This window comes from Carassius auratus, unplaced genomic scaffold (genome assembly GCF_003368295.1).
Source record: "Carassius auratus strain Wakin unplaced genomic scaffold, ASM336829v1 scaf_tig00018493, whole genome shotgun sequence".
Classification (NCBI taxonomy): domain Eukaryota; kingdom Metazoa; phylum Chordata; class Actinopteri; order Cypriniformes; family Cyprinidae; genus Carassius; species Carassius auratus.
In genome coordinates this window covers 162,501-189,412 of record NW_020524893.1, presented here as the reverse complement: position 1 = coordinate 189,412, position 26,912 = coordinate 162,501, and the positions used below count along the sequence as shown (strand labels likewise).

Genomic DNA, 26,912 nt, shown 5'->3' with positions numbered 1-26,912 from the left:
CATTTAATTTAGAAAAAAAATGATAACAATGTAGTGTGAATCAATAAACTCTGAATAATGTACTGCCATTGTGTTAATAATCTAATCATGTATTTCAGGAGTCGTCCCCTTGATGCAAACGTGTCACGCAGAGCCACATACTGTATTAAGCCTATTGCCTTCAGTACTATATAATACATGTGCAAGACAAAAGATCAGAACCAGTGCTTTAAGTGGGTCGGTACGCACCAGTACTCAGTACCGCTACTTCCAAATAGAGCTCTTGAGGGTACCGCCACCTCTCCCTGCGCCCAGAACGTGCTTGTAGCGTACCGGTACGTTCATTTGGACATCTGTTTTAATAGAGGATTTAATCCTTTGCCTGCGCTGCAGCTTTTCAGAGCGCCCTTCACAATGCATGCTTCCTAATTCTTCCTAGTTCAGAGCGGGTTCGCGAATCATTTGAATCAATTCGAGAGTTCGTAGCAGGTTCGCGAATCATTTGAGTCAGTTCAGAGCAGGATCGCGAATCATTTGAATCAGTTCGGGATTTCGTAGCGGGTTCGCGAATCATTTGAGTCAGTTTGGGGATCGCGAGTCATTTGAATTAGTTTGGGAGGTCGGAGTGGGATCGCGAATCATTTGAATGATTTGGATCAGTTCGGGAGTTCGGAGTGGGATCGCGAATCATTTGAATGATTTGGATCAGTTCGGGAGTTCGGAGTGGGATCGCGAATCATTTGAATCAGTTCGGGAGTTCAAAACGGATTCGCGAATCATTTGAGTCGTTTCGGGAGTTCAAAGTGGGTTCGCGAATCATTTGAGTCAGTTTGGTGATCACGAATCATTTGAATCAGTTCGGGAGCTCGTAGCGGGATCGCGGATCATTTGAGTCAGTTCGGGAGTTCAAAGCGGATTCGCGAATCATTTGAGTCGTTTCGGGAGTTCAAAGTGGGTTCGCGAATCATTTGAGTCAGTTTGGTGCTCACGAATCATTTGAATCAGTTCGGGAGTTCGTAGCGGGTTCGCGAATCATTTGAGTCAGTTTGGGGATCGCGAATCAATTGAATCAGTTTGGGAGTTATTAGCGGGTTCGCGAATCATTTGAGTCAGTTCGGGAGTTCAAAGCGGATTCGGGAATCATTTGAGTTAGTTTGGGGATCGCAATTCATTTGAATCAGTTCGGGAGTTCGGAGTGGGATCGCGAATCATTTGAGTCAGTTTGGATGTTTGAATGCAGTAATGCAGTAGCTCTTTCTAAGGGTATTTTTTTCAAAATCCTTTTGCACATTTTATTTATGTTCAGTAGTTATTTCTAGCTCAAGCAAATCCACAAACTAATTAAAGTATTTATTATTAAGGTCGTCTGTTGACTTCTGTATATAAAAGCCCTACAATATAGTTCTTGTTACTTCAGGGGATGAGGGGAGTCATCACAAAAAAAAAAAAATCAGAAAAGAAAAAAAATGGCTATAATAGAGTACCGGCACCTCTTTTGGGCCACTTAAAGCACTGATCAGAACTATGCACACTATTGTTGTTGCCTGTATATGACTTGTTAAAATGCATCATAAAAAAACAGTAATTTGTTTATTAATTCATAAGTTGTGTACAGCTGCTGTATCATACATTTTATCTTTCCTAGTAAGTTACTTGAACTTTAGCTACAAGTTTATTAGATATTTGCATTTTACTTTAACTGTAAGAAGGACAAATACACATTTTCTTAAACTTTAGCTTCAAGTTTACTAAAACCTATCATTTTAATTTGAATGTGAGATGGACAGTTAAGAAAGTTGTACCTCCCAGTTTGGGATCGAGAGGTAGAAGATGAAATGATGTTCCTGTGAAGTGTTCTGCCGTCTGCACTGGACCGAGGCCATTATTAATATGCACTGACACTTGCATACAACTGAAATGATCCAGGATGTCTCGTCGTGGATCATAAAATTCCCCAAGGTGCCTTTTGCTCGTCTGATATTGAGTGCACTTCCTGAGCCTATATTATAAATCACAGCGTTTCCATAATGAAAGAATGTCTTTATTGCGTCGCTGAAGACAGAACTGCATTAAAATCAAGCAGCTTCACATTATGCTCAGCGGTGTGGCATCGCTTAAAGGGTACATGCGAAAATTGCCTGGTTTTCACATCTGTAAATAGAAATAAGTGCATATTGATACTTCTAGAAGTGGGCATTTAGGCATTTATTGCAAAAATAGAGTTTATGCAACCAAATGAGCCAACTTTAAATCTAATTTTCTTTTCTTTTTTTTTGTATCATATGTTTGCAGATTTGATTATACTGTGTTCAAATAAGCAGCCAAATATAAACCTAAAAATAAAACAAAAATAACATAACATGGTATAACATAACATAACATAACATAACATAAAATAGTATAGTATAATATAACATAATATAGCATAACATAACATGGTATAACATGGCATAACATAACATAACATTATATAACGCAACATAACATAATATAGCATAGCACAGCACAATATAACATGGTATAACATGATATAACATAACATAAAATAGTATAACATAACATAGTATAGTATAACATAACAGTATTTTATAAAATAACACAGTATAACATAACATAACATATCATAACATAAAATAGTACAGTATAACATAACATAACATATTATAACATAACATAAAATAGTATAGCATATCATAACATAATATTGGTATAACATGGCATAAAATAGTACAGTATAACTTAACATAAACAGGGTATAACATAACTAACATAGTATAGCATAACATAACATGGTATAACATAACATAGTATAGTATAGTATAACGTTACATAACATAACATAACATGGTATAACATAACATAACATAACATTATTTAATGCAACATAACATAATATAGCATAGCACAGCACAATATAACATGGTATAACATGATATAACATAACATAAAATAGTATAACATATAGTATAGTATAACGTTACATAACATAGTGTAGTATAACATAACAGTATTTTATAACATAACATACTATAAGATAACATAACATATCATAACATAAAATAGTACAGTATAACATAACATAACATGGTATAACATAACATAACATAAAAAATTTATTGTTACAACTTTATAGTAATTATATATGAATGGACGTTATTTTTATGGTTGATCAAGTGTAAACAAATCATTCTGAAAGTGATATCAATGATATGGTTCTTATGTTATAAGTGATGTGGACTCTGCTATTATTTTGCATTTAGAACAACTATACTGTAGTTATCATTATAGCGATTGTTCTTAAAGGGACAGTTCACCCAAAAATTAAATCTGCCATCATTTACCCTCCCTCATGTTGTTCTAAGCCTGTTTGAGTTTCTTTGTTCTGTTGAATACAGAAGAAGATGTTGTGAAGAATGACAGGAACCAAACAGTTGCTGTAGTAAAGTATGGAAAAAATATAATGGAAGCCTCTTATTTTATTTAATTTTATTTTACAATATACACTATTTAAAATAAAAGATAAATAAAATATAGTAAAATATAAAAAAAATATTTTTTACATTTATTTTATTGTTTTATTTATTTATTTCATTTGTATTTCTTATTTCAAATAATGCAGATTTGTGCATTAAGACAAGTCTTTCTACTTCAAAATTTCACATTTAATTGAGTGTGTTTCTTGACATTTCATTTTTCCAATTTCCAAGCTACTTCGGAGTAAGGAAACCAAACCAGCACCAGATTTTTTCCAGTTCATCTTTTGTACTGAATCAGTGTTGCTCCAGATGGTCGAGATGTGAAGCGCCAGATGTTTTCTTCACCTGATGATGGATGTCACTGAGGTCATGTGACCTGTGTTCCGGACTCATTAGTGCGCGACCCATCAGTTCGAGTCTTACTAGTGCTTCTGGCAAAATCAGCTAACACGTGTTCGGCTTCCACTAGGTTTAGCTGCATGTTTCTAGGATAATGTGGCCAGTTAACATTCCCCTCGTGATGTCATTAGTGTATTTTCCTCTGGCAGCTTGCGAGCGAGTTCATTGGTCTGTGGGCCGATGGGTTTACATGATTAAATTACGGCTGGAATGTAATCCTGGAAGAACGGCGAGTCCTTGTGTGAAAAACAGCTGATTGAGAAGCATGCCAGTGCACTGGTGACATCTGTGAACAAAGAAGCCTTCAGACACGCACTTCATCAGATAAATGCCATGCTAAACACACTCGTGTCATACATTAAAGAACAGTGCATTTGTTATGATGCTTGCAAAAAGATTTTTGGTTAAATCATTTTTATTTGTTTAAGGGAAAGAGTGTTAATATTTTCCTTTTCCTGCAGTGTGACAAAATCTTGACAAATTAACATGTTAAATATGCAAGATTTACTATTATAGATACATTCCTAGACATGTTTGATGTTGACTAATCATATATCACAGTATGTCTCTGCAGAAGACTGTGACACAGTATAGTTATTAAGTGTGATGAGTATATCCATGGAATAATCACTGTTTGACAGATTTGAGTCAGTACACCTTTGTAATGTTCTGAAGAAGTCTCTTCTGATCACCAAGCCTGCATTTATCTGATCAAAAATGTGAAATAATATTATGATTTAAAATAGCTATTTTCTATGTGAACATATTTTAAAATGTAATTTATTTACGTGATCAAAGCTGAATTTTCAGCATCATTATCATTAATCCTATTTCTTTTCTTTTTTTTGTATCATTGTCATTTATATTATTTAATAATTATTTTATAGTATTACTAATATTTAATGGACCTGTTAGTTAATGCATCAGCTAATGTTAACAAATGAAGCTTAATTTCAAAATATCAGCAATCAGGGGATGCATTGATTCGTTTGATTCACTTCAATTGGGTGATTCTTTGACTCGTTTGATTCACGTCAAGCAGATGATTCACTGATTCGTTTGATTCACTTCAGTCAAGTGATTCACTGACTCGTTTGATTCACGCCCAGCATTGTGTTCTCCCTATTTCTTCTTGACTGTCAGATATTAACTGTGTGAATCAGTTCTGTTGGTGTGAATAAATATAGCGTGGTTTAGTTTAATGTGAGTAGTGTTCTGGGTCTAGCTGTGTTGTTGTGGGTGGTTGGATGGATCAGCAGCCACAGGTGAGTTGGATCAGGTGATCACCGGTGGGTTGAATCTCGAGGGGAAGTGTTCGCAGTGGGAAGCGTGTGAGCTGGGTTTTACCGCGGTATGTGGTGTACAGGTGCCAGAACCCCCCCCGCTGATGTGAAGAATGAGCTCAGAGCAAATCCTGCTCATGCACTCGGCTGTTCACACACCTGGAAAATACGCTTTCCGTGAGGCTTCCAGCTCGTATTTGCCGCAGTGGATAAGTCACATGCCTTTGGTGTGAGAGACCTGGGTTCGAATCCACTGTGAGACACCAATGTGTCCCTGAGTAAGACACTTAACCCCTCGTTGCTCCAGAGGTGTGCGACCTCTGACATATATAGCAATTGTAAGTCGCTTTGGATAAATGCGTCAGGTAAATGAGTAAATGTTAAGATCTGCATTATTTTGTGTGAACATATGGATATAAATGATAAGCCGTGTTCACTTTGATTCAAAACTCAGGACAATTCAATGATTTGCCAGTGATGATTCAGTAAGAAACCTGTAAAATTGAGCAGATAATTTGTGTGTGTGTGTGTGTGTGTGTCATTTTATTGTTGTATTTAATGCATGTGTTTTTTTGTAAATAAAAGAATATGAATACTATTACTTTTATTATTACTATTTTTTTTGGTCTAATGTTTATTTATTTACTTATTTAAAATGTCAATTTTAGTTATTTTAGTATACAGTACATAAAGTTATACAACATTAAATGTACAAAAAAATGTTTGGGAAATAGTTTAAAATAAAAAAATATATCTATTTTCTAATAAAATGTTTTAAAATAATTATATCACATGTTAGAATATAAAATTCTGTTTTATATTTGTATTGAATTTAATATATATATATATATATATATATATATATACAAAATATAGAGTGATGTGTTACGTTATTTGCGTCCCTCGTTATGATGACCCTCGCAGAAGCTGGAAATGATCTAATTAGAGCGGCGTGAAGTGTTTGGCCCAGGATTAGCCTTCAAGTTCAAGTTCAAGTCTGCTTTATTGTCAATTTCCACATGTACAGTACATACATACAGAGAATCGATTACACTTCATTACTTCATTACGTGCACAGAGAATACACTTCATTACGTGCACAACATTCCCTGCGTCCCGCGTCACAAAGCGTTATACACTGAGTGGCATGAATAATCCTCAGATGAGCATCACGTCACGTCCTGCAGAACAGGAGCTGGGATCATTAACAGTTGTTCTGCTCGTCGGCGCTAATGAAGCTCACAATTAAAGCCGTTATTAAGAGCAGTGACGAGCTTCTTCTGCGCCTCTCACAAAACACCACACAGAGTGACGACTTATCACTGACAGACTATTGTTTTCATTGTTAGATTTTCATTTCAAAGATTTAGCAAGTTTAAGTACTTTTTACTTATTTTGCAAACATCTGATATTCAACGAGTGATGCATTATGTGGTGTAACTCCTCGATCTAAGCAGAGAATGTGGAGAATGTAAAGTCAGCTGGATCTCAGTGTGTTTCTCCTGTTCTGAGCGTCTGATAACAGATGAGGTGCTCGTGTGTCGTGGATGTTAAAGCTCGCTGAAGGATCACAGGCGTCTGTTGTTTGGTGTTTTAGTGGAAATTCTCTGGTCTCAGACGCAGCAGAAGAGCATTAGTGCTCCGCTCACGCTGACAGCTTCCTATAGATGGCGTCGAGTGTAATTTAAAGCGCGGTGTATGGTAATAAATCATCCGTGTGCAGCCGGATCGGCCGCGAGGCTTTGATGCATGGACCTGCGGAGAGTCCAGAATCACCTCCACATTCAGCACATAACGAATCATACTGTTAGTCTGCCCTCACACAAACTCACAAACACACACACACACACACACACAAACTCACAAACTCACAAATACACAAACATGCAAACATGCAAACATGTTTTCACAAACATGCAAACACAGACACACACACAAACAGACAAACTCACAAACTCACAAACACGCAAACCCAAAAACACAAACACGCAAACAAAACCAAACACAAAAACAAACACGCAAACACACAAACACAAACACAGAAACAAAAACAAACACGCAAACACAAACACAGAAACAAAAACAAACAAAAACAAACACACAAACACAAACACGCAAACAAAAACAAACACACAAACACAAACACGCAAACAAAAACAAAAAACACAAACACGCAAACACAAACACACAAACGCAAACACGCAAACACAAACACACAAACGCAAACACAAAAACAAACACATACACGCAAACACACAAACACAAACACAGAAACAAAAACAAACAAAAACAAACACACAAACACGCAAACAAAAACACAAACACGCAAACACAAACACACAAACGCAAACACGCAAACACAAAAACAAACACATACACGCAAACACACAAACGCAAACACAAACACGCAAACAAAAACAAAAAACACAAACACGCAAACACAAACACACAAACACAAAAAGCAAACAAAAACACGCAAACACAAACACACAAACACAGAAACAAAAACAAACACACAAACACGCAAACAAAAACAAACACACAAACACGCAAACAAAAACACAAACACGCAAACACAAACACACAAACGCAAACACGCAAACACAAACACACAAACGCAAACACGCAAACACAAAAACAAACACATACACGCAAACACACAAACGCAAACACAAACACGCAAACAAAAACAAAAAACACAAACACGCAAACACAAACACACAAACACAAAAAAGCAAACAAAAACACGCAAACACAAACACACAAACACAGAAACAAAAACAAACACACAAACACGCAAACAAAAACAAACACACAAACACGCAAACAAAAACACAAACACGCAAACACAAACACACAAACGCAAACACGCAAACACAAACACACAAACGCAAACACGCAAACACAAAAACAAACACATACACGCAAACACAAACACACAAACGCAAACACGCAAACACAAAAACAAACACATTCACGCAAACACAAACACACAAACGCAAACACGCAAACACAAACACACAAACGCAAACACGCAAACACAAAAACAAACACATACACGCAAACACAAACACACAAACGCAAACACACAAACACAAAATCAAACACATACACGCAAACACAAACACACAAACGCAAACACGCAAACACAAAAACAAACACATACACACAAACACACAAACGCAAACACAAACACGCAAACAAAAACACAAACACGCAAACACAAACACAAAAAAGCAAACAAAAACACGCAAGCACACAATCACAAAAACACGCAAACACACAAACATCTAAAAAAAAAACTAACTCAATAAAACAGAATAAAAACATGACTTTTTTTAATTAGAGTTATGTGTTTTTGCTAATAAACTCTTCATTTATTCTTTAAAAAATATTTAAAAGCAGTATTTTGGAATACAATTTTGCATGTTGAATAAATTTTTTTAATTTTTGATATTTTAAGATATTTTTGGTGCCAATGCTTCATTAAAGATGCAAAAAAAAATTGTTTTTATTTATTATTGTTTTATAATCATTCATCCAATTAGATAACCTTAATGCTAACAGTTAACTTAAAAATAAAAGTAAAAAATGTATTTATTTTCTCAAAACAAGTATTATTTTACACAGTTTTGTATCTTAAGTAAATTTATTTTATTTTCCGTTTTTATATATATATTTATGCTACCAGTTTTTCATGTTGTAACATTGATTTTTTTTCATTGATTCATTGTTTCAATTTTTTCATAGATACACTGTTAAAAAATTTTTAATTGATATATTGTTTACATTTTTCATTGATACATTGTTTTTAATTTTTCATTGATACATTGTTACAAAACAAAGCAGCTCTCATGCACGGAGGGGAGAGGAAAAGAAAATGGCATCGAAACTTTTCTGAGGACAGTTGGTTTCCCCTTATGCAACAGATGCAATATTTTTCAACCATAAGCATGCAATATTTCTTCTTTTCTTTTTTTGTAGAACTGATGCCTGATGCAACATTTTTCATTCTCTAAATATGTGATTTTTCTTTTTTTTTTTTTTTCTTTTTTTTTTTTGTCACTCAACCTAATTAGATTGAAGTCTCAAATTCACTTACATATTGGTCAGAATGTGATGAGCGTTGCATTACAGAAATGAAGTCAAGACCTGTTGTGTTATCTGGTTTGTGTTGAAAAGCATGAACATCGTACAGCGTCTGGCGGTTCAGTCCAGTTTTTTATTCACATATGGTTTGACCTGTTTGCGTGTAAGAAAAGCTGTTGTGAAAGCGCTCCAGAAACCATCATCTGACCCACATTACCTCCAGCCTCGTCAAACACGCTGCTTTTTTACAGCGCTGGACATCGTTGCTGCCCTATTTATGCTGAGATTGCTTCTCTGGCTCATAGGTCTCAGGTCATAGATCTGAATCCGTTACAGAACAAACCGCAGCAGGTTTTTCTGTGCTGCTTCGTCTCCGCTGGTGGTTTGTCGACTCAGTTTCATGCTCTCATGATCTGCTCTTTGTTTAAGAGTGAATCACTTTCCATCAGGAGAAGATCTGACTCAACCACATGTGTTTCAGCTGCTTTGCTTTCACTATTCTCTTTTGAAAATCAGGATATATGTGACAGCAAATATATACTGTGTTTTCCCACATGATTTAGACTGGTATTGATTTATTTTGTGAAAAATACTGTACAAACAATTTTCACAAAGAAATTGATGGTAAATTTCACAAACAATTACAAAGAAACAACACATTGAAAAGACTGAAGTCCGGTTTTTAGTAAAAATGTATTGTTCTTTACTGGCCATTAACTTGTATTTTACAATATCTTTACTTAAAATATATTTTTCAGAATCAGAATACATATCATTGTATTATTATTATCATTGAGATACTATAATGTTTTTTTAATTCATATTTTAAATCAGTTTTTTATTTTTATATTTTCAATTTTTCACTTGAAATTTTTGTTAAAGTTTTATTTATGTATTTGTTGTTGTTGTTGTAATTGGGTCATTTGTGCACACACACACACACACACATACATATATATATATATATATATATATATATATATAGTTTTATTTTATTTTATAACAAAAAACTGAAAAATGTTGCCTTTGTAACTAACATAAATAATTTTTTTATAGTTTTGATCAATATTTTGAATCAGTTTGAATCATATTGTCATTTTGCTCAAGCTCATATTCACAATAAAACATGAGTCTGAATGTCCACTGAGAAAAGCGATATCTTTGTCGCACTATCTTTCATTTGTTAAGGGTGATTTCTGAAAAGCGCTGATCAGTGCATTTTATTTAATAAAACTAACTCCAGTTTCAGTCTCTTTCAACATAAAAGTCTTTACTGCTCATAAAAACTCTTTTCGCCATCTAAAGGCAGAATAATGTCACTAAAATCACCATCACGAACACTCTGTGCTTCACTCTGAAGATTTTTCCATTGGATTTTGGATGATTGCAGAAAACATCTCTGTGAGCAGCAAAAGTTTCAGATTCATCATGATAATCTTCACAAATTAATAACTTTTGAAGCCTTAGTTTGGTGTCCTGATCTGCAGTCACATTTAGACACATTTCAAGAATAGGAAAGCTATCAGAATAACAAATGAGCTTATACTGATATGTGTTATGTCGTAGAATTAAACATCAAAATAACTTTTTGAGACACTGAACCAAAAATCAATTTTTAAAATCCATTGATTTTAGGCTCAGTTACGATAGACGCAGAAATGCTGAAATGTTCATTTCTGGATTTTGGCCTACAAAAATATATAACCGGTTCTCTAAATATGAGTACAAATATTATATTATATTATTAATTGTATATTTAGGCAGTGATGATGATTAGTAACACGAACGATCCCTCAAATCGTGTCTCGTCTGTTTATTATATTGTTGTATCTCACAATCATTTTTGTTTTCACAATAATTGCTTATTATAAAATTACAGTTTTCTTTCTATTTTAACTCATTTTAATTCTACTTGCACTCAGTTTTGAAATCTAATTCTGCATCCTGTTTCCAACCTAATTAACACCAGGAAGTGCATTGGGATGTTAATATATATATTCTATTTATTTTCATTTAAATTTAAATATTTAAAATGAGTAATTTAAAATTTTGTTGATCATTTATATTTATGTGCACCAAAAGAAAAATGTATTGTAAATTTTGTAATTTTGTATCCTGTTTGTTATTTAAATTAAATTCAAATTCAGAAACTGAGATTATATTGAAAAGTAAATTAAATGTTGTTTAATATTTTTATATATACCAAAAAACAAACAAACAAACAAAATAATCTATTATAATATATTAAAGATAATAAATATTATGAATTGTATTAGAAATATTAGAAAAGCTTTTTTCCCGCTCACTGGTTTCTATGCATTTCAACTAATTTTATTTCCACTAAATTACATTAAAATTACATTTTTATCCTTTTTATCTAAATTCAATTTTAAATTCAGGAACTGAGATTTAAAAAAAAAAAGTTTAATAATTTTTATTTATACTGTATACACAAATAACAACTAATCTTAATTTTTATAATCTTTAAAATATATTTTCTATTAAGTAAGTGCTATTAAAGCTAAAACTGATTTGAATCATTTTAATTCCATTTAAATGCATTAGAATTGTGGTTAAGAAGTGTAGAAGAGGTGGTTAATTTTCCGCGTGTATTCCACGATCATCCCAGAGCAATTATGTGCATTAGCAGTGATTTAATTATTCCTCCACGGATGTAATGATGCGGTCGCACCTCAGCCGTGGTGTTCCTGTCTTTCTGTGCTGAATAAACTCTGTTCTTCATGAAGATGCTGTTGCTTCTCATCAGCGTCAGACTCGCTCCTAACTGAACTCTCATCTTGTGATTAATTGTGACTTTCAGGGCTTTAGTTGATGGAGACGAGCCGCTGTCGTGCTCCGAGGCACTATGTATATAGTGAGGAAGCCAGATCGAGAGGCATGAGGACACAGGATTTCCAAAACGGCCCTCATCTGAGCCCAAACTCCCAGACACTTCAGTTCGACTGCAGAGAAACACTAACGTGTCCAGTTTTACTAGGACTGAATTACTACTGCTGGTTTTATCAATCAATCAATCAATATTTATTTATTTATTTATTTTAATGTCTTTATTATAATTAGTTTATTTTATTTCCTGTCACTAATTTTTGTCACTTTTTTTAATGTCTAAGTTTTAGTGATTAGTTTCCGATTCAGTTATATATTTTGAATTAGATTTTATTTGTATATTTTCTTTTTACAAATTGATTTTAGTTACAATTTTAATAATTTTGTTGTGGGTTTGTTGTGTAATTTTTTTGTCATTTTGTTCATTATTTTTATTATAGATATATATATTTGTATATTAGTGTTTAGTTATAATTTCACTTTTCAATTTTTATTAGACTTTGTTATTCTTGTCATTTTGTTGTGTTTTTGTCATTTTCATTAGTTTTTTACTATCAAGCTTTAGTTGTTAGCTTCAGTTTTAGTTATATATTTTTAATACATTTTATTTTAATATTTTCTGTCTTCAGTTTAATCTTAGATAAGATGTTAGTAATTATTTTGCTTTTATTTTCTTATTAGTTTTGTAAAAAAAATACTTATAAACATATATATATATATATATATACATACACACACCAATAAAAACGCTAGTCCAAACATTTGCTTATTAATATTGTTTCATATTTAATATTTAGTTTCATAATTTTTTAGGATTCACAGATAAACAGAAAGTTCAAAAGAACAGCATTTATCTTTTGGAACATTATAAAAGTCTTTACTGTCACTTTTCATCAATTTATTCCATCCTTGATGAATAAAAACATTAATTTCCTTAAAAACCTTTGTATGACGGGCTTTAAAGCAGTCTGTGACTTTCTAAATCATGATCTTGTGCGTGTTAATTCCAGCTCTTTGTTGCTGGCGTTCGGCGAGCGCAGATAAATATTCTTCATCAATAGGTCACAGCCTAATCTATGCTGAGAGATAAATTCATTTGAAAAACCAAAAATTCAATTACCAGTGACCTTTCCTGAGTAACTGGAGCTGCGTGCAACTAAACAATATCATGTCCTCGTCTTTCTCTCTGTATTTTTCCTCCATGTTCTGCTTAAATGTCAATCAGCCGTGAACACATTAATGTCTTTTAGAAATCAAAGTCTGTAATATGAGATCTGTTTTTATTTTATTAATTTTTTTGTGGTTAGACGTGAGGGTTTAAAATAAAATAAAATAAAATAAAATAAAATAAAATAAAATAAAATAAAATAAAATAAAATAAAATTAAATTAAATTAAATATATTTTTAATAAATGAATAAAAGGTTGTATTGTGTAATGTGATCGAAGCAGCACTGACTTTAACAAAAGACAGGAGAATTTAAATTTCCTTAAAGAGACAGCACATAATTAAAATGCAAATTGATGGTGTTGCTTTAGATGTACAGTGTCGAGATGAAAATAAAGCACTACAGTGTTATCTATCGAACCCGTTCAGAACGGAGAGATGCTGACGGACCGTTAAAGAGAGAGAGGCTTACATAAATGCAGCATACATTATTAAACACGACTCTTCAAACATCAATAATTCCATATTTGTAGGAAAGCAGAACATGTTTTGGTAAAGAGCCAATATTATACACCAATGCTTGCAGTATTTTCTGTGTTTCTGGACATGTACATTACTCTTTTCTCCAGAGAAGAAAGCTTTGGTGAAATAAACAAACATTTCCCATCATGCTCCTGGTCTCTCATGTGTAACCTGTGAAGATCAGCAGCTGTCGAGTGCCAGTATCAGCCTTTTACTGTAACATACCGTATTCCACAACACAAACAGACAAATAACTACATGACTGGACAATGATAATCCTATATATATATATATATATATATGAAAAAAAAACATAAAAGATAAAAGGCAATAAAAAGATAAAAATAAAATAAAAATAAAATAAAATTAAATGCTTCTATATAAAGTCAAGGGGATGCTGGAGTCTATTCAATAAAAAATATCTAATAAACTAAAAATAAAATAATTATAAATTTAAATAAATCCATAAAAAAAAGTTAAATAAAGCAAAAAAAAAAAGAAAAAGACTTCTCCTGTGTAGGGTCATGTAGATTCTATTATATATATATATATATATATATATATATATATATATATATAATAAAAAATCTATCCATCCGTCACAAGGCAATAGGAAAAATAATAAATAAAGTTCAAATAAATAAATAACAATAATAATAATAATTACAACAAATTAGAAAATGAAATAAAAATAAGATTAATAAAAAAATGCTTTCAAGTCTATTCATTAAAAATAAATAAATGCAAAATTATAAAGTTTAAATAAATCAATCCATCCATAAAATATAAGAGAAGAAAACAAAACAAATTTTTTTAAAAAAAGCCTTGTCCTACGTAGGATGATATGAATGCCTAATAAAAATAAATATGAATAAATAATAATGAACTTAAAATAAATTAATAACAACTACAATAATAATAAAATTAAATAAGAAAAAATCTATAAAATAATAAATAGTAAAAAATTAATTAAATAAAAAAATAAGAAAAATAATTAATATTTCATTTCAGGAACGGCTCCCAACTTCATGGTTCTTGGATCGGATCAAGGTTGTCTGAGATTTTTGCAGGCTAAATATTTGAACAAACACGAAGCTTTTAAAGTTGAATGATGTGAGCTAAAGATCAGAAGTGTAAACGCTCAGAGAAGCCAAACAAACATCTGTGTCCTGTGTGAGTAAATCTTTCGCTTTCGTTAGAAGAGCAGTGGCGTTTTAATATCATTGATTTACATCAGATAAGCAGTTGTGAGAATCTATTTATTTATTTATTTATTTATTTATTAAGTCTCTTTGGATAAAAGTGTCTGCTATGACTAAATGTAAATTATTTTATTCATCCAAGCAATCATACTATTGGACAAACCGTTTGGAGGACGGGTTAATAAATGGATGCATGGATTATTTTTATTTTATTTTTTGTCCATTTTTTATTCATGTATTTTATTTTATTTATTAATTTTTTCTATTATTAATTTTTTTTGAAAATGGATCATAATTGAATTATATTATATAAATTAAAGGAAAAGCTGGAAAAAAATATTTATTTATTTATTTATCTACATAGCACAAGCCATTTAGAGGATGGACTAATGCATGGATTATTTTATTGTATTTTATTATTTTTTTTCACACAACCCTACATTAGACAAACACTTTAGAAGATGGATTATTACATTTTATTTATTTATGTATTATTTTTATTTATTTCTATTTTTTTTTTTTTCAACAAAATATTAAATGATTTTTTAATAGTTTTATTTTTAGTGTTAGTTGATGATAACGGAACCGGTCTCTGTTTCCATTAAGGGTGTGTGTGTGTGTGTGTGTGTGTGTGTGTGTGTGTGTGTGTTTATGTGTGTGTGTTTATGTGTGTGTGTGTGTGTGTGTGTGTGTGTATTTCTGTGTGTGTGTGTGTGTGTGTGTGTGTGTATCTGTGTGTGTATCTCTGTGTGTGTGTGTGTGTGTGTGTGTGTGTGTATCTCTGTGTGTGTGTGTGTGTGTATGTGTGTGTGTGTGTGTGTGTGTGTGTGTGTATCTCTGTGTGTGTGTGTGTGTGTGTGTGTGTGTGTATGTGTGTGTGTGTGTGTGTGTTTATGTGTGTGTGTTTATGTGTGTGTGTGTGTGTGTGTGTGTGTATTTCTGTGTGTGTGTGTGTGTGTGTGTGTGTGTATCTCTGTGTGTGTGTGTGTGTGTGTGTGTGTGTATCTCTGTGTGTGTGTGTGTGTGTGTGTATGTGTGTGTGTATCTCTGTGTGTGTGTGTATCTCTGTGTGTGTGTGTGTGTGTGTGTGTGTGTGTGTGTGTGTGTGTGTGTGTGTATCTCTGTGTGTGTGTGTGTGTGTGTGTGTGTGTGTGTGTGTGTGTGTATCTGTGTGTGTGTGTGTGTGAGCGCGTGTGTGAGTATGTATGTGTGTGTGTGTGTGTGTGAGTATGTATGTGTGTGTGTGTGTGTGTGTAAGGCTGCTGAGCGCAGCATGTATTCGTGTCACAGTGTTCAGATCTGTCAGGTTGGCTGTAGTTTGTTGTAATGTCAGTAATCGTGTCTCATTACAGCGACCCGTCGTCGTCTGCTGGAGTTCATCACCTCTCATTCGCTTAATGAGTTTCTCTTGACTTTTCTTTGTCAAACACAAATGTGTGCTAAAAATAACACGTTAAGCCCTCGGGACGACCGACTGCTGCCACGTTTGTGTTTCCAGTGAATATCTGGATGAATAATCCTCCCGTTTCTGCCTGAGATGTAAATGAGTTAGATTAGACTCTAAATGCATGAAAGGAAAGCAGCACCTTTCTGCTCTAATGAGGCTTGTGCTCTTTAAAGCAGCGGATCAAATGATGAAGTACGTCCTGAAAGACACAGCGTTAGCATGATACTCTTTCTTCCATGACCTGTTTTAACACACACACACAAACACACACACACATGAGGTGATGTTAATGAATGCATACTGTGATGTAAGTGATGGCTGATAAATGCAACAAAATAAAATACCATTTAATTTCTCCATAAAATGTGTTGGTTGTGAATAGAATCATCTATTTATTTATTTCAGTGCCCTTCTTTCCCATAAGGGTCAAAGTGTGTCATTGAGGTCATGCACAAAACCAAACGCTGTTTTCTTCAGAATGAGAAACAAAATCTTGGAAAAACAATCCTGTTGTTTTTTGTAGAGAAAAACAGCTGTAGTTTAAATATATATTCAGGACAAACTGTATGTTTCACAGTTAAAAAATTACAGAGAATGCACATGAAGAAACTTTAATCATGAAGGAGATCCTGAATATCACTCTTTTTAATTCTGCATTAAATCAAAGAGTCGGACACTAGCGTGCATGTTCATTAGTTATTGCCCAGCTTCTCTAGGGACTGTTAGAAGCTGAATTAGTCGTCTAGGTAGTTGTCGTGTGATGCAGAGTGAAGCTGACTCATTCTGCTCAAGGACATGTGCGTTTACACGATTAACAATATGAGGATTCATGCTTCGATACAGAGTGATGAGCTGGAGAGAGGGATGTGTTTGACGCATGATTGTGATGCTTTCGCTCTGTTCTCTTCACAGCGCCTCCGACCGTCCGGATCATGCACTCGGGTCACGCGTGTAACGTGGAGGAGGAGCGTTACTCTGAGAGGGTTTACACCATCCGAGAGGGAGAGATGCTCGAGCTCACCTGCCTGGTCACCGGACATCCACGACCACAGGTGAGAGAGAGAGAGAGAGAGATGACCACCACCTGTCAATCACTGCCTGAACATCCCATAGGGATGCACCGATATATCGGCCGATAATCGGTATCGGCATATAATCGCTACATACTGTCAATCAAAAGGGGGTTGAAATATGTATCAAAACTGCTACTCGTGTGAAGGAAAGGTCTCTAGAATTTAGGGTTGCCAAAGTTGACATGATAATGCACTCCCTTAAAAAATAGTGTTGTTAACTCAGGTTCTGTTTGACTCTATGAATCACCTGTAGTTTTAAAGTGCAGTTCGCACAAAGATAACAATTCTGGCATCATTTACTCACCCTCAAGATGTTCCAAAGCTGTATGACATAAGAAAAATGGCTTTGAATTCTTCAAAATATCTTTTGTGTTTAAAAGATGAAAGAAACATACAGGTTTGGAACAATTTGGGAGTGAGTAAATGATGCCATGTGTTTCATTTTTGGGTGAACTGTGTATTGAAGTCAGGGTTGCCAGGTATGTGGTTTTCCCTTTTCTAAAGATTATTTGTAATGTTGCTCCCATCCAATAACAGCAAAGAGCTTTGTGTTTTGTGACTTCTGATAAGATCAAAGTCTCAGCTTTTAAATTCTGTCCGTTTTCACACAAAAATCAATAAATAAATGTGGCGTGAGAGTTCGGTGTAGCCACGTCAGTTCAAGCATGAGTTTCTTGCACTTGAACAAATTGTAAGGTGGAATAAACATGAATTAATCGGTTAGCAATATTTTAGGAGACATTTTGTATCGTTGCATCCCTAATAACCATAATTATTGAGACACTTTGTGTAATGTTGTGTGGTTGATTTATTAAGAAAAGGGGTTTGTTTGAGGCATTGCCTGGTTATTTATTTATTTATTTATTTTATTTGTTTTGTTATTATAAAACATTTTTGGCCCACTGACAGATTAATAAACTTGCATGTTTTTGTTTGTTTGTATGTTTTCTCTTGCTTGTCTTGTCCAGAAGCGAGATGAGATTGGTTTTGATGGCTGTGAGTTTTGGACAGTAAGTGCTGGACGTCTGGAGTCTCAGAGATGATGTGCATGGTGGGGATTGAGCCTTTTGACATTAAGGGGTTTTTGATGCAGAGTTAAAACATGAAATATCAAATATCTGTCATATTATGTGCTGAACTACTGCTCTTCAACCAGAAATTGTTTATGAGGTCAGATCTTGGAGCATTTTATTCCAAGATGTCCACTTATAGTGACAGCAATGTGGTAACTTATTTGTTTGTTTATTTTTGTACATTTATTTTTTGATTGATTTAGATCTCTTTCAGACTTTCTCTGATCATTAGTTCAAAATCAAAGAGGTTGTATATTTTAAAATCAAGATAATTATACTAAAATATAGAAAATATTATAATTTTTTATATAAAATTGGGAAAGATAAATTGCAAAAGTTAAGTTCAAGAAATATGTTTTACTGTAACAAGTAATTAATCTGTAATATTTGTATTTTTTTTCAGTTTTCAGTTTTCATTTCATTTCATTTTAGTTTTTTTTTCTATTTTGTTGCGGGCATTTGTCGTTTTTATTATTTATTTTATTTTATTTTTCTATTTACATATATTTTAGTACTTCAACCAAAACGTCTTTTCACTTCCAATTTCAGTTAAAAATTTAACATCTAATTTAAATAATTTATTTTATTTCAGCTACAGTTAAATTAACAAAACATTATTTGATTCAAAGTCCAAGTGCCTCTGTCATGATCCGGTCACTGAACTTCTGTTAATTCACCACCAGAGGTCATCGACTCTCACACTATACAACACACCCTGGACTACATTTCCCATGCTCCATTGCACCAATCACATTCACCTGATAACAATCTCACACACACAGCACAATCATCAGACATGCTTTATAAGCATTGGGCTTCCCCTCACACACTGCCGAGTATTGTTCTGCACGTATCCCTCTCCTAATCATAGCTGCGATACATAAGCTTTTTCCGTGTTCCTTGTTTCCATAGTCTTGTTTCAGTTTATAGTTTTCATAGTTTAGTCTTGTAGTCCTGTTTTGACCCTTTGCTCAGGATTCTGGATTACCCCTCTTGCTTAGTCCTCTGGATATTATTCGTTCATCAAAGACCCACACATGCCCGAGGATTACTCTTGTGTCTTGCCCTCTATATACCTGTTTGCCAGTGTTTGACCCATGCCTGTTATGACCATGTCTCTGTCTAATAAAAGCTTGCATATCGATCCGAATGTCTCGCATCTCATCGGCTTACCAATATAACAAACATTTCTGGAAATACAGTAATGCACATGCTGTAAAATTAAACAAGTTGGGTTTTCTTAAAAATCATGGTAGTTACTAAAATCCCCAAAATATGAAGCAAAAATGTGTAGGTCACTGACAGAAAACAACACTGTTTTGTTTTTGTTTATTATAGCATTTTTATATTTTCATTTAAGTTTGAATACTTTTTTATGAAATAGAAAATATGAAGCTAAATTTCAATGGATATCATGTTGGTTGTTCTTATTTATAACATGAACAGCAACAGTCAAGTGACAGAAAAGATTTGTACAGTAATTCTGGTGATTTGTGAGCAGCATTCATCCGATTTGGGCTTGATCTTTTAAAGAAGTCTGTCTTGCTCGGATGTTAATTTCCGCTGTGCTTTATTTAGCCGTGGCAGAAGGTTGTTTTGCAGCTCAATCTGCTGGACTGGATAAATGAAATGTGATTTTTGGAGATTGACTCTGCCCATTCACCCTAATTAATATTTAATTCCTCTTTGATCAATGTACAAGCTGTTAATTTGTGGCGGAACAGTCACACGCGGCAGGTATTGATCCTAATATTTAAGGTGAAGCCCACTGAATTAGTGCGACACACCGACCACGACTCATCTCGTTTCCGACGCTTCATTAAAATGTGAAAACGATCAAAGACTCCTTGTGTCTCCTCATTAGGACGGAAGACATCTGATCCGGTCCAGAGCCACGCCGAGCTTTGACTTGGACTCGCTGATCCAGATCTTGGTGTTTCTCCAAACATGGTTTGATTCAGTGCTCATTACAGTGTGTTAATGTGAATAATAAAGGACCAACCGTTAGTATCACGTCTGTGAATGTATCGCTGAACTAAAGTAATACTTCACCCGAACGGGATCATTCTGTTCCACAAAGTCATTTTGGAGCTCAGCAGCTTATGTTCACGCCACTGTATGAAGAGGAGCAGTGTGAACTTTCTGCTTTCTGTAATGTTTCACAGACAAGAGAAAGTCATGCAGGTTTGAATGACATGAGGACAAGGAAATGATAGATGACACAACGGTAATTTTAAGTGAAATGCCTCTTTAAGTAGTTTGGACAGATTGTCTCCTGTTCCCATATTATTTTGACCAAAGCTTTTATGAACACACACACACACATTTTTTGTGTGTATTTTCTTGATATTCTGCGTAAGTCCTTATTGCAAGGACTAATGCATAAAATGCATAAAATGTATAAATTGAAATGTATGATGACTGATTTACAGTATTTCATGATTCGAAAAACAAAAACCTGCAAATTCTTCACACTGTGACCCTTATGGAATGTATTCATTCCTTCTCTCTTTCTTTTTTTGTTCTTCATGCATGCATGCAAGATTTCCATCAGATTCATGCTGTGGTGAAAGACACGTCTCATTTCTTGATATTCTGCAGTTCTGACTTCGGTATTCTTGCGTTCTCATTCTGATCACATATTCCTGTGCTGCGGTTTTATGTTTTGCATATTTTCATATGGACAGTAAATGTTCTGCTGTATCTGCGTGGCGCTGTGGCCTTTAACTGCTTTCATCATCTGATTCAGACACATTTCCTATACGAGCGGCACCATGCAAAAACCAAACAAGCAATTAGGAGGCAAAGTGTGGGGTTTGGAGAGCAGTGATTTCAGCAGGTCGCGAGAGTGATTTACTGGCCATGCGTGCGTTGGCATACTTTGGCAGAATCATGGTGATGGCGAACGGCATCTCAATTAGAGCCTCGGGCAAATCGAGTGTCTATTTCACTCGCTGTCAGGACACTCCATTCCCACCAGACGCAGATCCTTATCTTAGAAACTGCTGAAGCGTGATATAGAGGCGTTTGTTTAAAATCTCACATTTAAAGGAGTAGTTCACCCAAACATTAACATTTCCTGAATATGTGCTCATCCTCAAGCCATCTGAGATCAGGATGAGTTTGTGTCTTCATCAGGTTTGGAGAAATGTAGCACTGCATCAGTGTCTCATCAGTGAATGCTCTGCAGTGAATGGGTGCCGTCAGAATGAGAGTCTGATAAAAACATCCCAATAATCCACAGCACTCCAGTCCATCAGTGAACATCTGGAGAAGACAAAACCTGAAACACATCCAGCATTAAGATGATTTTAACTCAAACACATAGAGTCTATAATCCATAATAACTCTTCCTCCAGTGAAAAAGTGTTCTGGTCTGAATCAGGAGAGAAATCTGCACAGATCAAGCAGCATTTACAAGCTTATAACATATATTCACACAGAAAACAGATATTTAAAGCTGTAATAATATTTCACAATTTTACAATATATATGATCAAATAAATGCAGCCTTGGTGAGCAGAAGAGACTTTAATATGTATTTAATATGTTGTAATATGTCATAAATTAATAGCACAGATACTATTTAAACTGAACTGAGATGATGAACTGCCTTTAACTATCTTTTTGCATTATTGACACACTGTTTTCCTAATGAATGTTGTTCAGTTGCTTTGACACAATCTTTTTTGTTTAAAGCGCTATATAAATAAGGGTGACTTGACTTACTTAAAGGGGTCATATGAAGCGCTAAAAATAACATTATTTGGTGTAATGCAATGTGTTTATGCAGTTTACGTTTAAAAAAACACATTATTTTCCACATAATGTACATTATTGTTGCTCCTCTATGCTCCGCCTTCGATTTTTACAAAGCTCATTGTTCTGAAAAGCGAGGTGTGCTCTGATTGGCCAGAAATGCAGTGCATTGTGATTGGCTGAATGCTTCAAGCGTGTGACGCAAATGTTACGCCCTTTAACACTGTTATGGCGTCTCCCGACATAAACAGACAAAGCCAATAAAACCCAGTACAAACGAGGCATTTGATGCATCCAGTGGGGACATAATTACTGATTATAATGACTTATACTGTGTTTTATACGTTTTTTCTGTGCATCGTGCTGCGTAAACATAAAACCATGTCTGCATTTGTGATCTGATTTAATGGGGATGAAGGGACGAACCAATGAACTCATTAAACTCCCACAGTCCCTGCCTGAAAGTCTCAACTTTCATGAGATCTTTACTTGAATTGTTGTAAGTCTGTGTTTTGAAGGCCTGATTATATTCTCTCGGCAGTTTGACAAGCACCTGTATATTTCAGAAATGAGAGCAAGGCTTTATATCGTTTGTGTTTTTCTTGCTGGGTTTCCGGCAGAAGCTCGTCTTGGTTGAATCTTCTCACAGAGATCATGACCGACTCGATTCATATTCACAACGACAACTCAGTTTAAAATGACTGTCAGATTAATCACAAAGCACTGAAAGTGAGGATTTAGAGTCTGTCTGTCCTCTAAGGCTCTGGCTTTCACCCAGAATCACAACACTGTGTGTTAAACACTCGCTCACATGGCTTTAAGGCTGGGACACACCAAGCAGACTTCAAAGAACTAGCGGCGACGAAAGCTGACGGTGTTGTCGCCTCGCATCGAAAACTTTGGACCAAAAATCTGCACAGGAACACACTGCACAGACTACAGCTGACGGCAAACTAACACATGCATTCTGTGCATTTCTGAGAGGAACGAGAGGTCTATATCAGCAGCTATTAACAGTATATATTCGTCATTCAAAAGAAGAAACCGAAACAAAGATACTTAATACTCGAGTTATTAATTCCAGTCAATGCTTTGTTTGTTAGGTCTCTGAATTTGAACAGTGCCTGTAAAAAAACAGCATATTTTTTTCGTGAGGTTACATTTATGCCAGTAATGAGTTGGTCGGCCCGATTCACACAGAATGACAAAAACAAAGCCTCCCTCTACCTGTCTCGACTTTCCCAAGATCCCATGACTGGGACGCTCAGTCCTCATCAGATCCTCCCCTCGGTTCTAGAGGAACACGACGGTTAATCTCCATCTCAACTGGGACGCGATGGTGAAATAAAGTGAATGGCAGCATGTGGTATCACCTTGTCACTCCGCTTGACATTGCAGAGGATGCAGCGTCTTAGCATGCTAGCTAAATTGACACTGGCATTGTCGAGACAAAATGTTGAGGAGGGACTCCCAGAGGACTTGGGCTGGCATTTGTTTGACAAACGAGTGACTGTGACATAGTGCCACACAGCATCTTCACACACACGGCTGTAGAAAGATGCAACTTCAACTGAAAATGTCAGACGTGTTGAGTTGAGGATCGAGAGCTGGCTGCAAATGTTTTTCAAGAATAATAATAATACGTTTCTCACAAATCTCGTCTGTGCTTGTGAAAGCTGTTGCGTTTGATTGCTTGTACATAGACTAAAGCAAATATCATCTAGAGAGTAAACCGCGAGTTTAATTCACAGCATGATTCATTGTTTTCAAGGTCGGGTCGCTGCAGTTTCAGGTTCAGTGTTTATTGGTGCATCCACATTTATTTCAGACCTGCGTTCCAGATTTCTGCAGACTAACAAGCTTTGACTTGCAGAGTTTTGATGCTCAGGCTGATGTTACGTCTTGTGTGGGGGGGTTATAGTCACGCTGTCGGCTCCTATAAAGAGAAGCACAAAATAGCAAGACACCACAGGAGAACTGGGTACAAATTTTAACAAATAGATATCACCATCTTACTCCCAGTTGATTAATCATGATGCATTAAGACACTTGTTTTGTATTTTGAAATGTTATGTTTAAATACTCAAATGATGCATTATCTAATGAAATATGCACTGATTTGCATTACATTTACAGAACAAATAATCATTGGTTCAGAATTTATTGGAGTTAAAGGATTTTATGGAGGGAATTTTGGGTTTCTCTTTTTATCACTCCATAAATCAGGAAATACTTTCAACACACAATATAAAAAATATATATATTTTTTTATTTTAACCAACTTTTTAGAAGTAAGATGTTAACTACATAACAGATAAGTGATATATGAACAAACCCCTCAGTAAAATCCTTCAGAATATAGATAAGAATAAAACTCTAAGTTTTGGTGTTTGTAAGTGCTTCTGAACTGGAGAAAAAACTTTTAATAATATGCATTGGAATCGAAATCTATATAGTGCAAGTTGAAAAAGTAGAATAAAACAAATGATTAAATGTATTTTTGGATGTTTTATTTCCACTAGTCTGAACATTGGTTCTTTAAATGTTGTGTACATATCAAAGTTAAAGAGTTTTTACAAAAGGGATTGTGGATTTCAGTTTTTTTTATCACTCTAAGAAAAAAATACATTTTCAGTATTTTTTAATAAAATGTTAAAAAATATATCAGGTGAGTGATATATTGACAAACCCCTCAGTAAATATCTTCAGACTATAGAGGGGAATAAAACTCTAAGTTTTGGTGTTTGTAAGTGCTGCTGAAGTGGAGGAAAAACTTTTTAAAGAGACTTATTGTCACTGAAATCTATAGACGCAAACAGGTAACATGCCATAAAATAAACATTTACAGTAAATATCTATTTTGGATGTTTTCTTTTTCACTAGTCTTAAAGAATACAAGTTTAGAAACCAAAATTGGACAGTGCATAAAAAATAAAAGATATTGCCTGTAGTAATTTGCATTTTTCTGTGGTGTTCAGCAGAGTTGAGTTACAAAGGCCGTTTGCAGCTGTAATATGTGAAACTCTTTTATAGATGTAGATTATCCACATGCATCAGACATGCATCGCTGCTTCTGCACTGATTCATGCAACATTAACATGTTTATATGGTTCCTTCAGCGCTCCATTAGACTCTAAATGGTGCGTAATGTGTGAAATGGTATAGAGACTCAAGTGTTTTTTTTCCCCTCATGCAGATTCGATGGACCAAGACAGCAGGAAGTGTTTCGGACCGATTCCAGGACTCCAGCGTGTTCAACGAAACCCTCCACATCGCCAAGATCCAGAGACATCAAGGCGGACGCTATTACTGCAAGGCCGAGAACGGACTGGGTTCACCGGCCATCAAGTCCATCAGGGTGGACGTCTACTGTGAGTCCAGCTCAGATGTTTTGTCTGAATGTCCTGCGATGAAACAATAACACTGTCGTCATCCAGAAAATCAATGTGAAACACATCAGATCATTTGATAAGAAACGTTTGAGTTCAAATTGAGATCTGAATTTTGATTTGCAGAACAGTTTGAGACGTGAGATTACTGGAGTGTTTTTTAGATTTTTGTGGGAGAAACATTTGAGAAGCAGTTTAGGAGAAACAGCTGAGATTTTACAGAGATCTCACTGATGATTTCTCTTTTTCTCTTTAACAGAAAGAATAAAACCGAATGCAAATGAAGGTTATTTTCTATAGAAGCTCATTTCTTTCACATTGTTAAAAATAATATTAATAATAATAAAAGGAATTGTAAACATTGCGACATTTCTTCTCAAAGTTCAGATTTATATATTTTTTCTATTCTCACCAAAAAGTAATGTATAAACTAGTGAATAAACTCAGAATTGAAAGATATTGCAAGAGTTTCTGAGTACAGTCCCTATTTTCTGACTTTACATATCGCAAAAAAAAAATTATAAGTTTATATCACACAATTCAGACTTTTCTTTTTAGAACTGCATGTTTATATCTTGCAGTTTCGAGTTTAGACCTTTTTTTTTTTTAATTTCAGGAAAGTCGCAATTAATTTTCTTATTTTAAAAAACAAGTTTCTATATCTTCCTGCTAAAGAAAGTGCATTAGATCTGAGCAGTTCTTCAAAGTGTGTAAGCGTAAAAATGCATTAAGTTTAAGGATTGCGTGATTTTGTTCTGTTTTTTTTTACGATTGATTTGACGTTGTGAGCGCAGTGAGATCTTGTGTAGAAGCCAAGTCAGACTCTATGACATCAGTGGCCTTTTATGTCAGACTTTATGTTATCCATCTCGTTTATGATTTTGCCAATGATTGACAGCAGTTTTGGGAATTGCATCGTTTTTATCACTAAAGATGATCGAGAGGAGACATTATGACATTACTGAGCAGAGAGAGGAGGACCAGAATGAAAACAAATGCCAAATTCAAACCTGTGTTTCCCAAAACTACAACATCCCAGCTCTGAGAGTATGTGGAGTTCTTAAAGGAATATTTCATGATGTAGAATTCTTAAACATCGTGTACGAATCTTTCTTTACATTTAGAGATTAAGATTTAATTACATAACTAAAATGAACTGGATTTCTCATCAGCATCTATAATCAATTTCACAAAAACCCTCAAAAAC

At 34.5% G+C, this 26,912-nt stretch overlaps 1 protein-coding gene across 3 annotated transcripts in view; it reads left to right on the top strand.

Annotated features, from left to right (window-relative positions):
* The first annotated feature begins 17,328 nt into the window (after positions 1-17,328).
* LOC113076066 (MAM domain-containing glycosylphosphatidylinositol anchor protein 2) overlaps positions 17,329-26,912 on the top strand; it is a 75,421-nt gene continuing 65,837 nt past the window's right edge. For all 3 annotated transcript variants that reach the window (XM_026248729.1, XM_026248730.1, XM_026248727.1), the window contains exons 1-2: positions 17,329-17,463; positions 25,513-25,687. In XM_026248729.1, the coding sequence (XP_026104514.1) occupies positions 17,344-17,463; positions 25,513-25,687 (295 nt within the window). In that variant the 5' untranslated portion in view covers positions 17,329-17,343. The remainder of the gene's footprint in view (positions 17,464-25,512; positions 25,688-26,912) is intronic.